An 18,681-nucleotide genomic window follows, 5' to 3' on the forward strand; every position below is an offset into this window, starting at 1 on the left:
TGAAGAGAACCGTGACATGCCAACAGCTCCTCCTTCATTTTCTTCAACACCTGTGGCTGCGAGGAAAAAGCTCAGTTTTCCTAAAAGACCCGCTGGCGGGGATGCTGAGAACATCTGGTCCGGACTGAAGGACCTGCCAACCTTTGCAGACATGTCTACTGTTGCTGCATTGGATGCTGTCACTATTGAAAAAAATGGTGGAGGATTACTTTGCTGACACCATCCAAGTAGACATGTCAGACAGTCCTTATTTTTACTGGCAGGAAAAAAAGGCAGCTTGGAAGCCCCTGTACAAACTGGCTATATTTTACCTGAGTTGTCCCCCCTCCAGTGTGTACTCGGAAAGAGTTTTAGTGCAGCGGGGAACCTGGTCTGTGAGCGGCGAAGGAGGTTGCTTCCGCAAAACGTTGAAAAAATGATGTTTATAAAAATGAATAATCAATTCCTCAATGAAGTACAGCACTGCCCTCCAGATACTACAGAGGGACCTAATTAAAAAATTAAATGGATTTTAGCACTTTTTATGCTTTTTTAAAAAAAAAATCAGAACCCAAAACCCAAACCAAAACCTTTCGTGGGGTGTTTTGGCAAAACAAATCAGAACCCAAAACCTCAAGCTAATCAGAACCCAAAACACCAAAAGTGGCCGGTGCACACCCCTAGTTTGGAATGCTAGAGGCAATGTGAGGTGGCTGGGGCTACTTCGTACAGGGTTTAGGTGCAGGTGGGGGAGCAGGAGGCAAGGTTAGGTAAAATGAGAAGAGATTTTGGATAGAGTGGGTGGCTGAGTTAGAGAAGCTGGAGATGTCTCAGAGATGGGAGAAAACGAGGTCCAATGAGTAACCATTGCAGTCAATGGGAGATGAAGTCCACTGGGAGAGACTATAAAAGAAATTGAGTTTGAGGAGTTTAGAGACAGTAGTGACAGTGGGGTTGTCAACAGCAATGTTGGAATACACTAGAATAAGAATGGGTAGATGTAACAAGCCGCGGCTGTTACCCTGGCCGCCGCGACTCTCTGCCACTGTGTGTCGGCGTCCCGGCCGTCTCCATGACGACCTGGACGTCACTTCCGCTTCCTGGTTAATACTGTTAGCCGTAACAGTAGGTCAGAGGAAAAGAAATGGTAAAGCCAGGCAACAAAGATGTCAAGGAAATGGCAGGCAGTATCTGGGGGGTGATAGATGGCCATGAGGAGATTGAATGAGTGTGATAGGAATAGATTGTGGATGCGTGTAAGTTTGTTGCAGACAGATCTGGTCTTCCAGAATGCACAGTAAAAGGGGAAAGAATAGGGATGTGAATGAGATTGATAAAGGAATATGATGGGTGAGCAGTTTTGTAGCAGAAGGTGCGTAACTAGATGGTGGGGATTGTGTGGGCCCAGGGTTGGGGCAGATGTCACCGTCAGTCAGAAGTGGGTAAGAAAGAGGACAAGGGCAAGATATTTGTGGGTGAATAGGAGGATCCAGTTGGAAATTGTTGGGCAGTGATGAGGGTGTAGGGAGCACTGCATTTGTGGTTGTGAGTGAGGGAGCGAACCGTAGAGCATAAAAGAGTTGAGGTGGGGGAAGAATAAAGGGGTGTGTAATTGTTAGGGGTTAACCACAAATTAATAATACACCAATATAAAAATGTAAAATATGACAACTCACCCAGATATATAAGGTTTTAACAGGTAAACTCATCGTGTACCAGTCTCCCCACAAGGGGTCGCTAGTGTAAATCTACAAAAAGATTTTTTTTTCCCCCAACCATGTATCTACGGTTTCTAAATTAATTCAACGGGCAAAATACACTCAATATTTGATTCTGTGACTTTTAATATGTGGATGGATACAAAATATGTGTACTCTATTGGATGGTTATTTTTGGGACATAATAAATGGATATATAAAATGTGTTATTTGTAACTTTTGTTTATATTATTTTAAACGTTGTTTTGGCATAACGTTTTACTATTAATTTGGATACAGATTCTGTGGCGGTCTTGGTCTAACTAAACTGAACAGCAGCAACACCGTCTATGGTTTCTCCGTTACCGGTCGTATGTAAAAATCAATTAGTAATAATCTCTTCATGGTTACTCAGATTTCCAGTTTGTGTTTCTTCATAAACTCACGTTTGCGGGGGAATAGCTGTAATTTTGGATTTTTCATAGAATTGGAAGTTAGTGGTTGCGGCGTGGTGCAGGGTTAATACATGGTTAGTGCGACCTGTAACGGGATGATAATTTTCATTTTATTTTCGTAAACTACTGACAAGTGGGCGCTGAGTATTGGGTGGAAGCGATCTACAAAATTTCTACTAAAAAATACCCAAAAATAAATGTCACATGAAAAATGGTACTCTCAGCAACACTGGGTACCGCCTTACCCAGAGCTCGCTCTCGCACAATCCTGGGAAGGCAGTGTCGCTCATGAACTACTAGCCAATCATTCTTTAGAGATTACACATGCGCAGAACAGCCTAACCTACCGGAACCACTGGTAGTTATGGCAACGCATGGTTACGCTTTCCCTCAGCGTTAAGGCTTAAGGTAGGCGATTAAGATGGCGTTGCCCGGGAAAGTTCGCCGGCAGCTAGATTCTATGACACGCAACATATTCAGCGATGTGAGGCGGACTGTGCCCAAAAAGTGCGAAATGACAGAAGCAAATGGTGAGCATCCGAGATGGTTTGGGTTACATAGTGGTTGCCCTGTTACCATAAGAAACAAATGTTAGTAATGGAAAAGTTTATAATCATAAATTATTTTAACACATACTTACCAACTCCCGGAAACATTGTTTCCGGGAGAGGGGGGCGTGACTGGAGGGCGGGAGTGGGTGGGACGAGGCTCGCGTCATTTTGGCCCCGCCGCCCACGAAAAACGTAATTCACGCCGCGGGGGCGGGGCTAAAATGACGCGATTGGCCTCGTTCTGCCCCCTCCCGCCCTCCAAAATGGCGTGATTCACCGAGAATCGCGTCAGGTGAGATTGGGATGCGGGAGAAATGCCAGCTTGCCCGGGAGACTGACCCGAATTTCGGGAGTTGGCATGTATGTTTTAACACCATGTACTCCGTGAAATATTGAAAGTATTGTATTATTGTGCACGCCCACCGTGGTGTTGGAATAATCCATTACTGTAAAATCCACGGTTACCCTTCTGGAATTATGGGGTATATTTAAGAAAGCACCGTAGTGCACTATCGTGCACTTACCGTGTAAATTAGGCCACGATGTGTGCTCCGCAAATTTATTAAAGGTGCATCGCAGCAGATATCATTGACATCTGCTGCTTTGCTTTGCTGAAGCTGGCGTACATCATCCAAAATGCTGGTAAAACTTGTGTTCTTCGTTATGTCCAGCTCTGCTCCGGAGAGCAGAGCTGGGCAGCGCATGCGCAGGGAGAGATCTTGTGATCCCTCCCTGTCACAGCCTCAAGCTCTCCAGACGGCACATGCGCAGTAGCATGAAGAAGAGAAAGTACACCGAAGAGGAGGAGATCCGGAGCCAGCGCGACCGAAGAGGCAGTGGTGAGTATGTTTTTTTTTTTTATCACAGAAACAGCAGTTTTTCGGAACTGCTGTTTCTGTGATCCATTTTTCATAAATTTGAGAAATACATCAATCCTTATCCATGCGATAAGGATTGATAAGTATTTCTCGTTTTGCCCGATAAATGATAAATGTGCCCCTCTATATTATTATTATCGCTCTATTTCTCTTTCTAAGGGGCACATTTATCAATATTCACATAGAGTGAAAAATTGTTTTCAATCCTTATTATAAGGATTGAACTATTTCTCAAATTTATGTACAACCCAGCACAGAAACAGCAGTTCCGATAAACTGCTGTTTCTGTGATTAAAAAAAAATCATACTTACCCCACCTCTTCGGAATGCGCTATCCCCGGATCACCTCCTTGTCCTCTTCACTTCTCTTCTTTCAGCAATTGCGCATGTGCAGTTCGAAGAACTGCATATGCGCACAAACATCTTGCTCTATCTCTGCAACTATAGTTGCAGAGAGGGAGCGGTGATTGACAGGGAGGGATCATGTGATCCCTCCACACATGCGCTGTTAAGCTCTGCTCTTCGGAGCAGAGCTGACAGTACTAAGATTTTTCATTTATGATAATGTACGCCAGCTTCAGCAGGCGTACATTATCATGACAAGTTTCCGAAAAAAACTATTTTTCGGAACTTGTTAGATTGCGAGAGGGATATTGATATCCACGATATCTGCTGCGATGCACCTTTAATAAATATGCGGGGGACTCAGAGGGACATGGATTGTACGGTAAGTGCACTATCACTACTTGTTAAATATGCCCCTATATACTGAGATATGTGAGTTATGAAAAAATGAGAGATCGGGCACTTTTTGGACTTATTTATTGATTCTTTGCATAATCATTCTGGTACATACACATTGCTGTCTTTCTTCTTTACTCCTGATCCTCTCCTTAGTACCCCTGCATCCTTCACCCACTGATTTGCTAGTCAGTTCTCTCCTTATCTAGCCTTCCTCTCCCTATTCATTTAGTCTTTCACCATGTCTCCTTGCTCCTGTCCAATACCGATCTTTACCCTCTACCTTCATCTCTGACCCAGATCCAGCCCACTCCACGCACCAACAACCCTGCCAATGTCATCCATATCTCCTCACTTCCCTCTCCCTTTCTCCTGTGCTCTCTGGAATTGCAAATACATCCTCAACAAACTGCCCTCTATCCATGACCTCGTAAACTTAGTGTTCTTGCCATCACAGAAACCTGCTTTTCTTCCACTAATACTTCTCCTGCTGCTCTCTCCTATGGGGGCCTCTCTTTCACCCACTCTGTCAGACCTGATGACTGTCTAGGCGGTGGGGTGGGCATCCTCCTATCCTCCAGTTGTACCTTTCATGTCATCTTCCCTGACCCCTCCCTTTCATTTTCCTCCTTTAAAATCCACTCTATCCATCTTTCTACCCCATCCATCTCCGTTTCTCAGGCATTTACCGCCCCCTGGTCCCAATTTATTGATAATTTTGCTGCCTTGCTTCCCCATTACCTCTCCTCAGACCTCCCCATCCTAGGTCCTTATCGACGACCCAGCATTCATTAATCTTCTTGTCCTTTTTATCTCCTTTGGCCTCTTACAGTTGAACTCTTCCCCCCCCATGCACTGTCTTTGTCACTCCCTTGACTTTGTGTTTTCCCATCAATGTGCTCTTCCTGACTTCTCCAACTCTCTCTTTCCACTCTCTGACCACCATCCCCTCTCCTCCGCTCTTTTCCTTATCTCCTGCACCCCCCCCACGCTCAAATCTACCCTTACAACTCTCCTTTTCCCTCTATCCACCCTGTCCTGCCCTAACCAAGTGACCTCCCTCTACAACCCCACCCTCACCAATACTCTTGACTCTGCTGCCCCCTCCTCTTCTGTTCACCTCGCTGCTCTAATCCTCAAGCTTGGCACTCCAAGTGTACCGGGTTTCTTCAAAAATGCACATGTACTGAAGAACGCCACTGGTGGAAATCTCGTTTTTGGCAGACTTCCTTCATTTCAAGTTCATCCCCTCATCCTACAGTTCTGCACTCTCCCTTGCTAAACAATCATTCTTCAAATCTCTCATCTCTTCAGTCCTCCAATCTCTGCTGCCTTTTTGACACTTTCAACACACATTGTCTTCCCTCCATCAAGAGTCTCCTTCCCTCCCAACCTCTCTATCACTGTTGACAACACCACTATCTCCTCTGTTCCCCAACTTCGTTGCTTAGGTGTCGATCTTGACTCCTCCCTCTCCTTCACCCCTCACATTCAATCGTTTGCCCAATCCTGTTGCTTCAAGATCCGCCAAATCGCCCATATCAGACTCTTCCTCTCCCACAATGCCTCTAAAACTCTTATCCACTCACTGATCTCGTCTCGACTACTGCAATCTTCTCCTTACTGGTCTCTCCCACTCCCACCTCGCTCCTCTTCAAACTATACTTAATGCTGCAGCTAGACTTATCTTCCTTTCTCGCCGCTCCATATCTGCCTCCCCTCTTTGACAAACTTTAAACTTACTCCTCTTCCCCTATAGAATCCACTTCAAACTACTCACCCCCACGTACAAGGCCCTCTCCAACTCTACTGCTCCTTATATCTCTAACCTCATCTCCATACATTCTTCCTTCCGCCCCCCCCCCCCCCCCCCGTTCAACCATTGACCGTTGTTTTTCCTTCCCTCTAGAAACCACATATCACTCCCTTAGCCAAGATTTCACCTGTGTAGCCCCACCACCACTGGAACAATCTATCAGACTATCCGTTATCCTGTATAGCTTTAAACTGTCATTGAATACCCAACTGTTTAGAAAAGCTTACCAGTCCTACACTTAACCATTTCACAATGTAGTATATCTCACCCTCTTTCATCTTCCATCTCTCCCACTCTTGCTTCTTGCCCTCAGAACCCCTTATATTGGCTCACCCCCATGTATGAACCGTTTGTCTGCCCCTTTCCTTTTAGACTGTTCTAGCGAGCAGGGCCCTCTTCCCTCTTGTTCTTATTACCTAGAACGTTTTCTCACCAGTTACACTGCGCAACTCCTCCCTTTGCTCTCTGCCCCTTTACTCCACTCCTCCATTGTCTTTGCACCTCCTTCAGGTGCTCTAAACCTGTTAGATGCGCCCAAGCTAATGGGCACAGGTTTCAGCCTGCGCTGAATATACCCATTACACCTCAGTAGCTGTGTTTTTGTTCTACCATTATACTATCTACTGTCTTGTTGGTTTCCCTCTGTACGGCGCTGTGGACCCTATAAATAAAGAATAATAATAAGTTATCTATATGTCTTGAGTTAAAAGAGTTTTGAAAAAGAAGATGCACAGTAGCACTTGAGCACAAAAGAGGGAGCGCAAATTTACTATAATACTATTTAAAGGGGTGGTTGGGTGGGTGTGAGATGTCTTGCATGTCATTTCTCTGTGTGTAATGTACTGGATAGCAATTCCATTGCAAGACCAGTGGTAATCATTGTAACTGAAGATAGAGTTTGATTTCACTCATTCTTTCTCGCACCTCCTAATCAAACTGGGGTGTGGTATTGGGCGGTGACATCATATCCCAGCTCCACACTTGTAGCCCATCACTGACACATTAGAAACAGCAGACAACATCTACACATGTGAGAAGCTGCCAGTACTCAATGTAGGGGTACCTCAGGGACATTAAAACACTAAATGAATGACATTGTTACTCACTCACCCACAGCCTTGTTCCCTAACCACTTAATTGAGAGATGTCCTATGCAAGCAAACTCTGAATGTCTCTGATCCTGGCTGATTTAGCATTTGCAGTCCATAGCAAGCATATTGAAATCTTCCAAAACTATCACCTCACCTTTCATTGACATGGCAGTGATTTACCCTATTAATAATCTATCTGATGCCTACTCTTGTCCTGCTGGTATATATATTGTTCCTATTAAAAAAAATTCTACAGTTGCTCAAATACTGTCAATCCTGTTTGCAGTGCCCTGTATTGTATTGTATTGTTGTTTTTATGTAATGCTTGAAACCACTGCTGGTAATGTGTGCAATCACTTACTTGGAGGTGTCATGATGTTGTGTGGTACCCCACTAGCTGTTGCCATTCTTTTTTCCTACGGCTATGGCGTTGGTGTGGCATCTGTGACCAAAGGGGCCATTGAATATTTGGGTGTTTAAACACAACTAACATGGAGTGAGCACTAGGGGTGTGCAGTGCAATGTTAATAAATATCGGAGGCTGGAGCCAGGTTTTTATTTATCAACGTCTTCTCTTCCTGCAACGGTTGCAATTGCAGTTTCCTCCAAACGCCTCCAGCATATAAACTTCAGCAGATGTTAAACTCTAATACCCCTTCACTCCACCTGCACATTTCTTGCTTAAGTCCGAATAAGAACAGTAGCACAGCTGCATACCTGGTATTGCTGGATGCAGTAGTTCCATGCGCTCTGAAGATACTAGTCTTTTACTCACTGGTATCAGCACACAATGGGCATATGTTGGAGGTTCATGCTAATGTTTCAACAAAGATTAACTAACATCCCGCTATCTAGGGATTCTTCTTGTCACTGTGCATCCCATCCCTTATAGGGACCTTCTTCAGCATCTTGTGCTGCCACTTTCAAACGTCATTGCTATATCCAGGGACCTTTCCATGCTTGGCAACTACACTGCAGTACTGCACAGTTCAGGGATATTCAATACTCAGACAGAGATCTTAAGCATCCCAATAGCCAGGGACTCTGCCTTACTTATTGTTACAGTTACAAGCCACAAGACTCCATCTAACATCTCACTGTGGGGACTTCTTTTCACCAGAGCAGGCAGCTGCTTTGTTGTAGTGCCAACCTCCACTCACATTATGTGGGTACTTTTCAAAGGGGCTCTACACAGGGTCCTCTCTCATTATATATTGCTTCCAACCAATTTCACTCAACCTTCCAAAGGTTTCTCTCTCTCCATCCATGCCTCACTTCTGGGCACTATCATCCAAAGGCTCTCCAATCTTTGTGAGACCTTTGCTGCTGGGGACTCTTCCCCTCTTGCCCACTCCCATCCAGGTACAGCTCCTGCATCCACACCCTCTCACTGGTGCCTGTTTTTGGGTACTCTTAAAAGTGGGATTCCTCTTTGCTGCCTCTATCTCTTCGTAGTATTCGATACTGTCTACACAATAGGGAGATGTTTTATAATCGGTATGCCAAAGATTGAACGCTTTATTCTTGGAACCTAAATTGCTCAACTGGACAACACTTTTGGAGTGGAGACTTGATATTGGAACATGTGTCTTTATGCTTTCATCTATTACTGGGGGAACGCCTTCAAGTTTCCTACCACCATTCTTACTATGTTTGTAAGCAGTAAGCCTATATGTAACTGCCTGGACTGCAATACTGGAGTTCTTCATTCAGGAGAGTTCCTATGTTTACATCTAGGACAGCATGTTCCTTGATACTTTATTCAGAGTTCATAATATTACTAGTTGTAAATTTTAAATATATTTCTACTTACATTACACCGACAATTCATGCTCCTGTGATAAACTGTGTGTATACAAAATATTTTAGCTAATTTTAATATTTTAGTTAGTGTCTAGAAAATGTTTGAATAAATAAAATGTTTGAGATTATATTTTATACTTGGATTTTGTTAATTTTATCTTAATGATCAAGCCATATCTTGTCATATATGCACAAAATAGTCACTTGGCTAAAGACATGGTTGGTAGATTTTGCCCCGAAATTCAGACTATGGGATCTGTTCCAGGATTAGAGTGGATTAGAGCAGCGGTTCCCAAAGTGTATGCCACGGCTCCCAGGGGTGCCGTAGCCAGAGCTGCTTGTCCAATGGCAAAAGAAGGGGGGGGGAGAAAAATTAACCATTCCAGCTGCACCAGATCATCCTCCTCCCTCCTTACTGTTCTCTTTTCACTGACTGTCGGGCGTGACGTTATCACATCTGACAATGTCAGTGAGGAGCAGCAGCAGACAGGAACAACAATAAAGAGGACAGAAGAAAAAGAGGAAAGAAAGTAAGTAAAGGAGAGAAAACAAGGTTGGGGGGGACACAGTGTGATATGGTGAAGGGGCGCAGTGTTATGATGAAATCACCAATCCCATCCTGGGACACAAGGTAGATGATGATTTGAGACCGCTGGCAATAAGGCAGTGCACACCGTGTAAATTTGTCACAAAGCTGCAGCTCCACAGCCGCACATCTACACGGCTCCAGAGCTAGGCCACGCCCATCAAATTAGGTGTATTCTGTATCGGGTTTGACAGATTTATATGGCCGAGACAAAGGTATACATTTTAGTTTTCAAATTTTTGGGGGAAAAATGTTGTTGAGGTTAAGGTTAAACAATGCATATGCACAAATCCGTGCTATAAGCCTGAGAGTGGCCAGATAAAGATTGGGGTGATGGCACCATTTCAGCAGGTTTTGGATGCCATATACTGTATGTTGCATGTCATTCATACAATTTTGTCACAAAGAATGGATGACATCATTTGGGGGAACTGAGAAAGGCCTAGGTGGGATTGGATACCAATTTTGAAACCCATTTTAATTTGGAGGGCTATGTTGGAGCAGGGGGACCTGATTCATGCAGCACTTGGGAGCCTATTTTTTTTTAAATGGAGATAAGTCCTAAATCCTGTGAAAAGGGCATTTATCACATGATTTAGGGTTTCTCCCTATTTACCAAAGCCCCCAGACGGTAAATGTTATCGATTGCTATTTTGTAGAATCTGGAACCCAGTTTGTATTCCCAAGCCTGTGCATAGGCTCCCAGGACCAATTTGGCAAGCAGTAATAGGAGTCTTACTGCTGCCAGCCAGTATCACCGGGGAGCTGAGCATCGCTCGGCTGCCCCAGTCACATTTATTTTATAATAATTTGCACTTTAAAAGAATTTCTATTGCTGCGGTAGAAAATCTACTCATGGGGGAGATTACTGATAAATAGATTCCTAGATCACTGTTAATAGTGACCTAGGCCTAGATTTACTAAGCTGCGGGTTTGAAAAAGTGTGGATGTTGCCTATAGGAACCAATCAGATTCTAGCTATCATTTTGTAGAAGGTACTAAATAAATGAAAGCTAGAATCTGATTGGTTGCTATAGGTAACATCCCCACTTTTTCAAACCCGCAGCTTAGTAAATCTAGCCCCTAGTGTTAGCTGATATTCCAGCTAGAAATAGATCACTATTATCCATGATCTATTTAACGCAGAGCTACAGGGGAGAGCTGGATCAAATTTTTATCTTTCCATTCCCAGCCCTTAACCATAAGGATTTGCATACACACATGCATGTGACAAATTTAATTATTATGAACTCAAAAGTACATTTCAAATATTACTGATGTCATACAACATCCCTTATGACATCCCCAATTCATCCCATTTTCGGGACCCATTGTGAAGCCTAAAATAATGGGTTAGGCAAATTTAGCTATTGGAGCTATTTAGAAAAAGCCTAGCGCAGAAGATATGGATGACTCTTGCGTTAGTCAAATTCTCTGTGATGATTACAGTCTGGAGCAATTTATAATGCTAAAATTTCGACTCTGATAGTTAACGCCTTCATAGGATGACGTTGGCAGCTATAGCCTACAGGACGAGAGGAAACTTTGGATCCCTCCAGACAGGCTGGGCTGTACTCATGCAAGGTCCGGTGATCGAGAAAGTGCAGTAGAGACATTGCGTCAGAACCCTGCTATAAACGAGCAGTGAAGGAAGTGTCAATAGGTCACAGGCACTGCTGGGACAGCCTCTTATAGAATGCGTTGTCCTGACATGACTATAATTGTAAATTACTCTAAGTCATCATTCACTCCCGTCGAATAGCGGCGATAACAGATATTACTTAATAGGCAAAAATGTGAATGTTATATCCCTGCATGATTCTACTTTTGATTTATCTCATCTGCTGTTTGCATTCTCTTAGATATTTCAATAAAACAAATTGCACAAAAAAATGTGAATATTGTTGAATAGGCCTTAAGGTTTAAAAAATAGCCAGCAAGAAATGTACATGTTTAAAGTGTACTCAACCTGTATTAGATCCAAAGCTGTATTTAGAAAGGTCAACCATTACCCGTATTATGAAATACATTTTTAGTAAGAGGCGTTGTCCGGGAAGACAGGACATGACAACAGAGTAATACAACTCATTTGAATCTCTGGCGATCTCTGTCTGTGATGTAATAATATTTGAAATGACCTGTAAGTATGTCACTTGTCATGTGTTTTTAAATTTTGTGCACAAACTTAACTTATTTTTCTGCTTTGGACAGAACCTCAAGATGGCTGTACAATATTTACACAGTGCTAACTTCACAGTGTGTCCTCATGCGGTCATTTGTATAAGAAAGCAGTGACTGCCAAAATACTGTTGTCACACAGGGCTACAGTACAAATCGTTGGCATTTTGCAGCAAAATGCTAACGTTGGGCTGATAAACACTCATTTCAGAGCACGTCTGAGTCTATTTAGAATATTATGGGGGGGAGGGGTCAGGGGGTAGCAATTAAACGGTACGGTTTCTTTGGCTACAAAGCGCTGGAATTTAGTAGCCCTATGTGACATCATACTAGGCACACAAGAAATATCTATACTGTGTGGCTGTTTTTGTCTACATGTATATTGATTCTTATACAGTTATGTGGCATGAAACTGAAGCAACAACCACATTACTCATTGATATTTTTTTTTATTTTATTTTTTTGTAGATGTTGATATTGTCTCTAGTTTACCACTGCAGATGTCGCTCTACTTCAATACATTTTACTTTCCCTTCTGGTGGATCTGCTATGTTTTAACACTTCAGTTAAAGGTATTAATTAAGAATAAATTGTTTAAATGGGAAACATTTATGATGGCAATTATGGTAAATACTGTAAAAGCAGTGTGAATCCAGCTTTGGCAACCAATTTCTTTTCTTCCTTTGTTGAACTACAATTCCGGCATACCTGTGTAGTAAATTAGTTAATGGGAACTGTTTAATGAATAAATGGGACCCACTTAGTGATCTCTAAGTCCCCACTGTGGTCCATTACAGCTTTAAAAAATAATTACAAATAAAGACAGTACTACCTGCTCTGACGTATGGATGAGTCATACTGATGCACTTCATTTTGTATAGTTGTGTAGAAAAGATTAATTTTCAGTGGCGTTCCTTGCAATGCCGAGGAGAACATTAGAACTTACATTTTGCACCATCTCAGATCTGGTTTAGAGTAGGTCTGATTCTGTCCTGATTTCCACACAGTGCAATAAGTCCGTCCCAACACTAGATAGCCCGGGCTGTTTCCCACTATAATAGGGAACATTACACATAGCTAAAGAGTACAGCATGGGCTACATGATGGCAGCAATTAGACAGCTTGACGCTAACAGTGCTGTATCTGACATTACAGCTAAAATATTCCATTCGTAGAACATGGTAATGAGTAATTATTTCATTTTGGAAGCTTAATAATTGCTGTTGTGATTTTTTTCCACAAATAGCATAACTTTTTGAACTCCATCCATAACTAATTATTTAAATTTGGGTGGAATAATAGAATAATACTTTAACCATATCATTGTTTAAACATATAATGAATATAAATTGGGTGCATGAATTATGAAAACATGATTGTTAATTGATATACACATTTGTAATAAAAGCTGTTTGGTTTTTTTTGTTGGATTTTTTTTTTTTCAAATTCCCTGGTAATCTGTGTTTTGTGCCTTGGCCTAAGTATTACCCTTGTTTTAATCTAAATATATTTGTAACTATGTAATTGATGGTCACATTTCTTGTGCTCTGCAGTATGTGCTCCTTCCTGATCATTACAAATTTATTCTTGTGACTCTACTGATCCTGATGTCTGTGATTGAATTAATTCGACTATACCTTGGATACAGTGGCAACCTACAAGAAAAGGTGCTCATTTTGTTATATTGAACTAGTGAATGATGATGTCAACAATTGGTCCTTCTCAGTCTATTTTATTAACTATTTTTATTCCTTAGTCGGAACTGTGCGTAATCAAAGTATGTTCCAAGCAAGTGTGTCTTACTATTGTATTGTTTATGGTTTATGTTGTTGTTGTTTTTTTTTAACACATTATATGCTACTTTTTTGGGTGAAGTAATATTTTACAACTTTGTTCCTAAGCTGTCCTCCCATCATTTCTTGACACGTGCTACTTGCTTGTATATGTGAATGTTTGTATATTTAATCTCCAGCATTCATATGCAGTGCATTTCCTTAATACAGTTGTTTTTTTATCTCATTGTTAGGTTCCAGAACTAGCAGGGTTTTGGCTGCTCAGCATCCTGTTACAGCTTCCCCTTCTGCTCTTCCTTTTATGCGACCCTGGCGTGGAGCCTTTGCCACTTGAACGGGCATCACATGGGATTCTAACAGCGTTCTTGCTCTTTCAGATTCCTGTGTCTTCACTCACACTACGCAGGACCACCAGACGCCTTGCTGGTAGATTTCACCAGCTGGGGAATTTAGGGGAGCAAGCTTGAATTGATCCTAATTCTGTACACTGGCAGTCAGGATGGAAGAGTAGTGCCAGTATAATGCAACACCAACAAATTCTGGAAGTATTGCACCGTAGAATTTTTGTAACTTCCACACTGTTGTTAATTTTTACAACTGGCAGGACCAAACTTGTGGAAATAACATTTATCCTACAGTATGGACATTAATATAACTCTTGGGTTGTTAGCAGGTGTTAAATTAGACTTGTGGCATAACATCCCCTGCCTTGTACTAGTTACTGACCTCTGACCAATTATAATGTGGTGAAATACACATTTTCCGCCATCCTTCTCATGCCACATGACCCAATTTAGCCAGTCCTAGTACTTAGCAATTGGCAATAAGTGATAGTTCTATTTTAACCAAAGCATAATTTCACTTCTTGAATTTCTACTTATGATCACTCGTGGCTCACATTGTGAAAATAACCTTGAGTCTTTTCCTTGTGAGTATAATATTAAAGGGACAGTTGTATCAAACATTGTTCTTAAAACAATATTTTTTTTGTACCTTTTTAATTGAACTAGGGTTTTCCTATGTGTAACATATGTCTGTTTCTTAAGTTATTTACTAATCCAAATACAAATTATACCTTATTATAAAACAAATACGTTTTATGGTAAATGCAGTATTTATAGATTTAAGAATTGATGCAAATGTAATTACTATTGTACAACACTCTAAAATTGTATATGTAAATATATATTTATTTTTCTACATTTTGTTTATCAGACTTTTTTCTTCTTTTATTAATATATAAATAAATTTAGCGGCTGTAACAGCTCATATCTTATCTAGAATGACTCTAAAGGGAATAGGCATTATTTTGTACCCATGAAAAAATAAGGGATATTTTATGTTTAAAAAAATAAAACATCACTGTGGCAGGCTATAATAAAAATCTGTATTTGCAATTTTTCATTGGTCTGCTATTAATGCTTTATAATTATTTGCAGTGTCATGTAATTACCATGGCTACCACAGTTACATGGTACATGATATAGCGAGCAGAAAGGCTTTGGAACACCCCTTTGGGCTCTGTCTGCTCTCTACTGTAACCCCCCACCCCTATTTCTCCTACCTCTGCCTTCACATAACATTCTGAGAGCTGTGTGCCTGTATGCGTGGGACTAGCAGCCATACTTTGTGCCCTCTAGAGAGTATTTGAAAAAGAGATACTAATTTGTAGGAACACAGCTTAGAAATATGAATTATACATGCTTAAAAGGTACAAAACATTCTGTGTAGGATAGCTTTAAGTTAGTTGTCTCAATTTTATTGACAGGGCACATGTTTATGAATTTGTTTTTCAATTAATTTCAGAAAAGAAACCGTTTGATTTATATCTGGTAATAATGAGGTAAAGATGAATTAACTGGAACTGTCTAAATCTTTGTTTGATCAAAGCTACACACCATGAAACAGCAGATACATTTTCTTTGCTCATCTGCGATAATTTATTTTATATCGACAAGTGGACATCAGAAAGTGCACCTATAGAGATAAAATAGACTGACTTAGGTGAGTATATAAAATGTACCTGCTGACTTGTGGTATATGTGTGTGTGTAGCCTTAAACAGAGAAAAAGAAGGACTGAGTAAAGGGAAACGTGGAGACAGTGTTGGAGAGCCCCACTGTCTCTTATTTAAACCTTATACATTGTAATATTTGAAATAAACTGGAAGTGTTTTGTTCTCAATGTTTTAAATTGACACTTGTGTATCCTGCAAACGATGAGGCTGTGGACATTGGACACCCAGCAGTTCTTCTCTTTATGAGTGGCACTGGTAGGAAATTCACCTGGTTGATCCTACCTGCGACACAGAAATCATTTTGAAAACCTTCCATGAGTAAAACAATTGGTGAAATGTTAGCACATCCAGATGTGAGAATCGCATTAATAAAACAACTAGTTATATTATAGTGCCGATAACCCATTATTGGACATATATAATATATATATATATACACTACTGAGCTAAATGATATACCTGATGTCACTGAGGTGTTTACAGTAATTACGTTTGCCCAGTTTGATAGCTAACTCATTGCTCTTCCAATAGTTGCCTTTAATAGAAGCTACCCAACAATGTGGTTCCATGTCTTGCATCACTCTTAAGCATGAGTGGCTGATTTTCATGCTCCTAGGTAACAAAGATTTTTCACACATTAGTAGATTCATACACTGGAACATGGTCAGTGATTTCTCAGCAGGTTAGAGAGAAATTACAATGCTACCAGGTTATACCACTTGCTTCATTAATTTTTATTAATTCATAAATTATTCCCCTGGGCCTCCACCTTAATACACACACTTTTCAAACCCCGGACCAATTATCCAACTCCCACTGAGTGGATGTGCTGGGTCTCTGGAGTTGACCACAGCAGTTTGCACAAGTCTAACGTATGCCAGAGTTGTTAGAGAAATATTCGGATTGCTCGGGGTATGTAAAATGCTCACACACTGCCAGAGTCAATGGAGAGTTCAAAGAAAATGGCAGATACCTGGCGCATCCATTGGCAGCAAGGGCCACATGACCTGTAGTAAATTGCTTTTCTTACTATACTTTCATGGCATTATCTTTATAACTATAACATCCTTCATACTCCCTGCAACTCACCCCTTGGTTAACATCCCCCCCTTACTACTCCACTCCTGTCTAATTAACACTCATGAACTTTTTCCCTATTTCTATTCATTAACTATAACATCTTCAAGCTGTTGCCAGAAAATAAAAAGTCACACAGTTTATAATAAATCTCAAATCCAGGCCCCACCCACATCTCGCACATCACCCATACACGTATATCTTACTAGAAATCCAGCAAACCTCAAACACATGACCTGTCTCTCATGCCTTTCAAATACCTCTAAATGTGCCATAGCTTAACTCCATCCACGTCCTAATCCTCACATACAACCTCAACCTTCACACAATAACAGAAACATGGCTTGCACAATCAGACACTGCCTCACCTGTAGCCCTTCCACATGCTGGCCTTCATTTCACTCACACCTCCAGACCTGGAAGCAAAGCAAGCAAGGAGGTGGTGTTGGATTACCGTACTCCTTTTCACACATTGGACACCCTCAGTTCTATCACTCACGTTCACATCTTTTGAAGTAGATGCTTTCCAGATTTTCAACTCATTCTCTATGCGTGTTGCTGTGATCTATTTTTCTCCTGGACCACACCAGCAATCTCTTGAGCATTTCTTTTACTGGCTCTTCTATTCTCTGACATCATCAAATTTCAACATCCCCAGCAGAAATCTGAACTCTGTTAATTTTCAACCGCTTTCCACCTCTACAACATCTTCTCTCCCCAATTTCTACATTCTCTGATCCTGATACGACAGTACCACATCTTCACCAAACCCTAGCAACAGCCTATGTCAACTTCAATGTCAGCTGTGGCACCCTAAAGTAACACAATATCTTTAGAAACTTTCTTGCAAAGTAGAACGTCATTGGCTTAAATCTCATACTTCTAATGATTTCCTCACGTACACTGCTATCTGTCTCTCCTATTGAAATGCGTAGGACAATGTCAAACAAGCATGCTTCCAATCTCTCATCTCTGCTTAGGTTTCTAACCCTAAACACCTTTTTAATACATTTAAATTTCGTATCATTCCCCCCCATCGGTGCACAAGATTTTTACTTCATGGACTAGATCAGTGTTGGCTAACCTGTGACACTCCAGGTGTTGTGAAACTACAAGTCCCAGCATGCTTTGCCAACATATAACAGCTCATTGCTGGACGGGTATGTTGGGACTTGTAGTTTCACAACACCTGGAGTGTCACAGGTTAGCCAACGTTGGACTAGATTGATAAGATCCAACATTAAATGGTAGCAACCTGATATTTCCTTCCTTGCATCCTCTGGCACTTGTCTTCATTTGATTCCACAAATTTGATTCCTACTCTCATATCTTCCTATTGTACTACCTGTCCTATTGATCCTATACTCTCCCAATACATCAATCCCTGTCTCCTGTGTGCCTTCCAAACTTTAACTAAAATCTGTATTCTCTTTCTCCTGGGGGTATATTTACTAAACTGCAGGTTTGAAAAAGTGGAGATGTTACCTATAGCAATCAGTCAGATTCTAGGGGGCATATTCAATTGTCCGTGTTACTCGCAAAGTAACGCGGCTTGCGCACTATTGCCATTATTACGGTAATAGTGCGCGTAATTACCATTATTATGGTACCTTTAACACCGGCTTTCAGCTCGCAGCTCAGGGAGCTGTGAGCTGAAATCTGGCTTAGAATTACCGTAATACCGGTAATACTCTTAACGCCACATTACTTTTGCAAGTAGCACGGACAACTGATTATGCCCCTAGTTGTCATTTTGTAGAATGTACTAAATAAATTATAACTAGAATCTGGTTGCTATAGGCAACATCTCCGCTTTTTCAAATCTGCAGTTTAGTAAATATACCCCCTTGTAACTTTCTGTCATACTCAAGCACACAGTGAATATACCTATTCTGGCTTCTCTATTGCTATTGACAACATGACAATAAACCCTACCTGCCTAGGTGTTATCCTTGACTCAGAGTTATGCTTTTTCCCCTTGTTCAATCTGTATTTAAATCCAGTTACATACAAACATTTC

General features: G+C 41.3%; 1 protein-coding gene across 1 annotated transcript; it reads left to right on the top strand.

Moving 5' to 3' along the window:
* Positions 1-2,484: 2,484 nt before the first annotated feature.
* TMEM17 (transmembrane protein 17) lies at positions 2,485-14,972 on the top strand. Its single transcript, XM_075217207.1, has 4 exons — positions 2,485-2,661; positions 12,244-12,347; positions 13,329-13,442; positions 13,802-14,972. Exons 1-4 carry the CDS (start codon positions 2,553-2,555, stop codon positions 14,033-14,035), a joined length of 561 nt encoding a protein of 186 aa, XP_075073308.1. The 5' UTR covers positions 2,485-2,552; the 3' UTR covers positions 14,036-14,972.
* Positions 14,973-18,681: the final 3,709 nt, after the last annotated feature.

The sequence above is a fragment of the Mixophyes fleayi genome, chromosome 6 (assembly GCF_038048845.1).
Source record: "Mixophyes fleayi isolate aMixFle1 chromosome 6, aMixFle1.hap1, whole genome shotgun sequence".
In the NCBI taxonomy this organism is placed as follows: Eukaryota; Metazoa; Chordata; class Amphibia; order Anura; family Limnodynastidae; genus Mixophyes; species Mixophyes fleayi.

Coding starts and splice junctions, on each gene's coding strand:
- TMEM17 (XM_075217207.1), top strand. CDS start 2,553: ATGGCGTTGCCCGGGAAAGTTCGCCGGCAGCTAGATTCTATGACACGC. Junction 12,348..13,328: donor TTTTAACACTTCAGTTAAAG/GTATTAATTAAG, acceptor TGTGCTCTGCAG/TATGTGCTCCTTCCTGATCA. Junction 13,443..13,801: donor GTGGCAACCTACAAGAAAAG/GTGCTCATTTTG, acceptor TCTCATTGTTAG/GTTCCAGAACTAGCAGGGTT.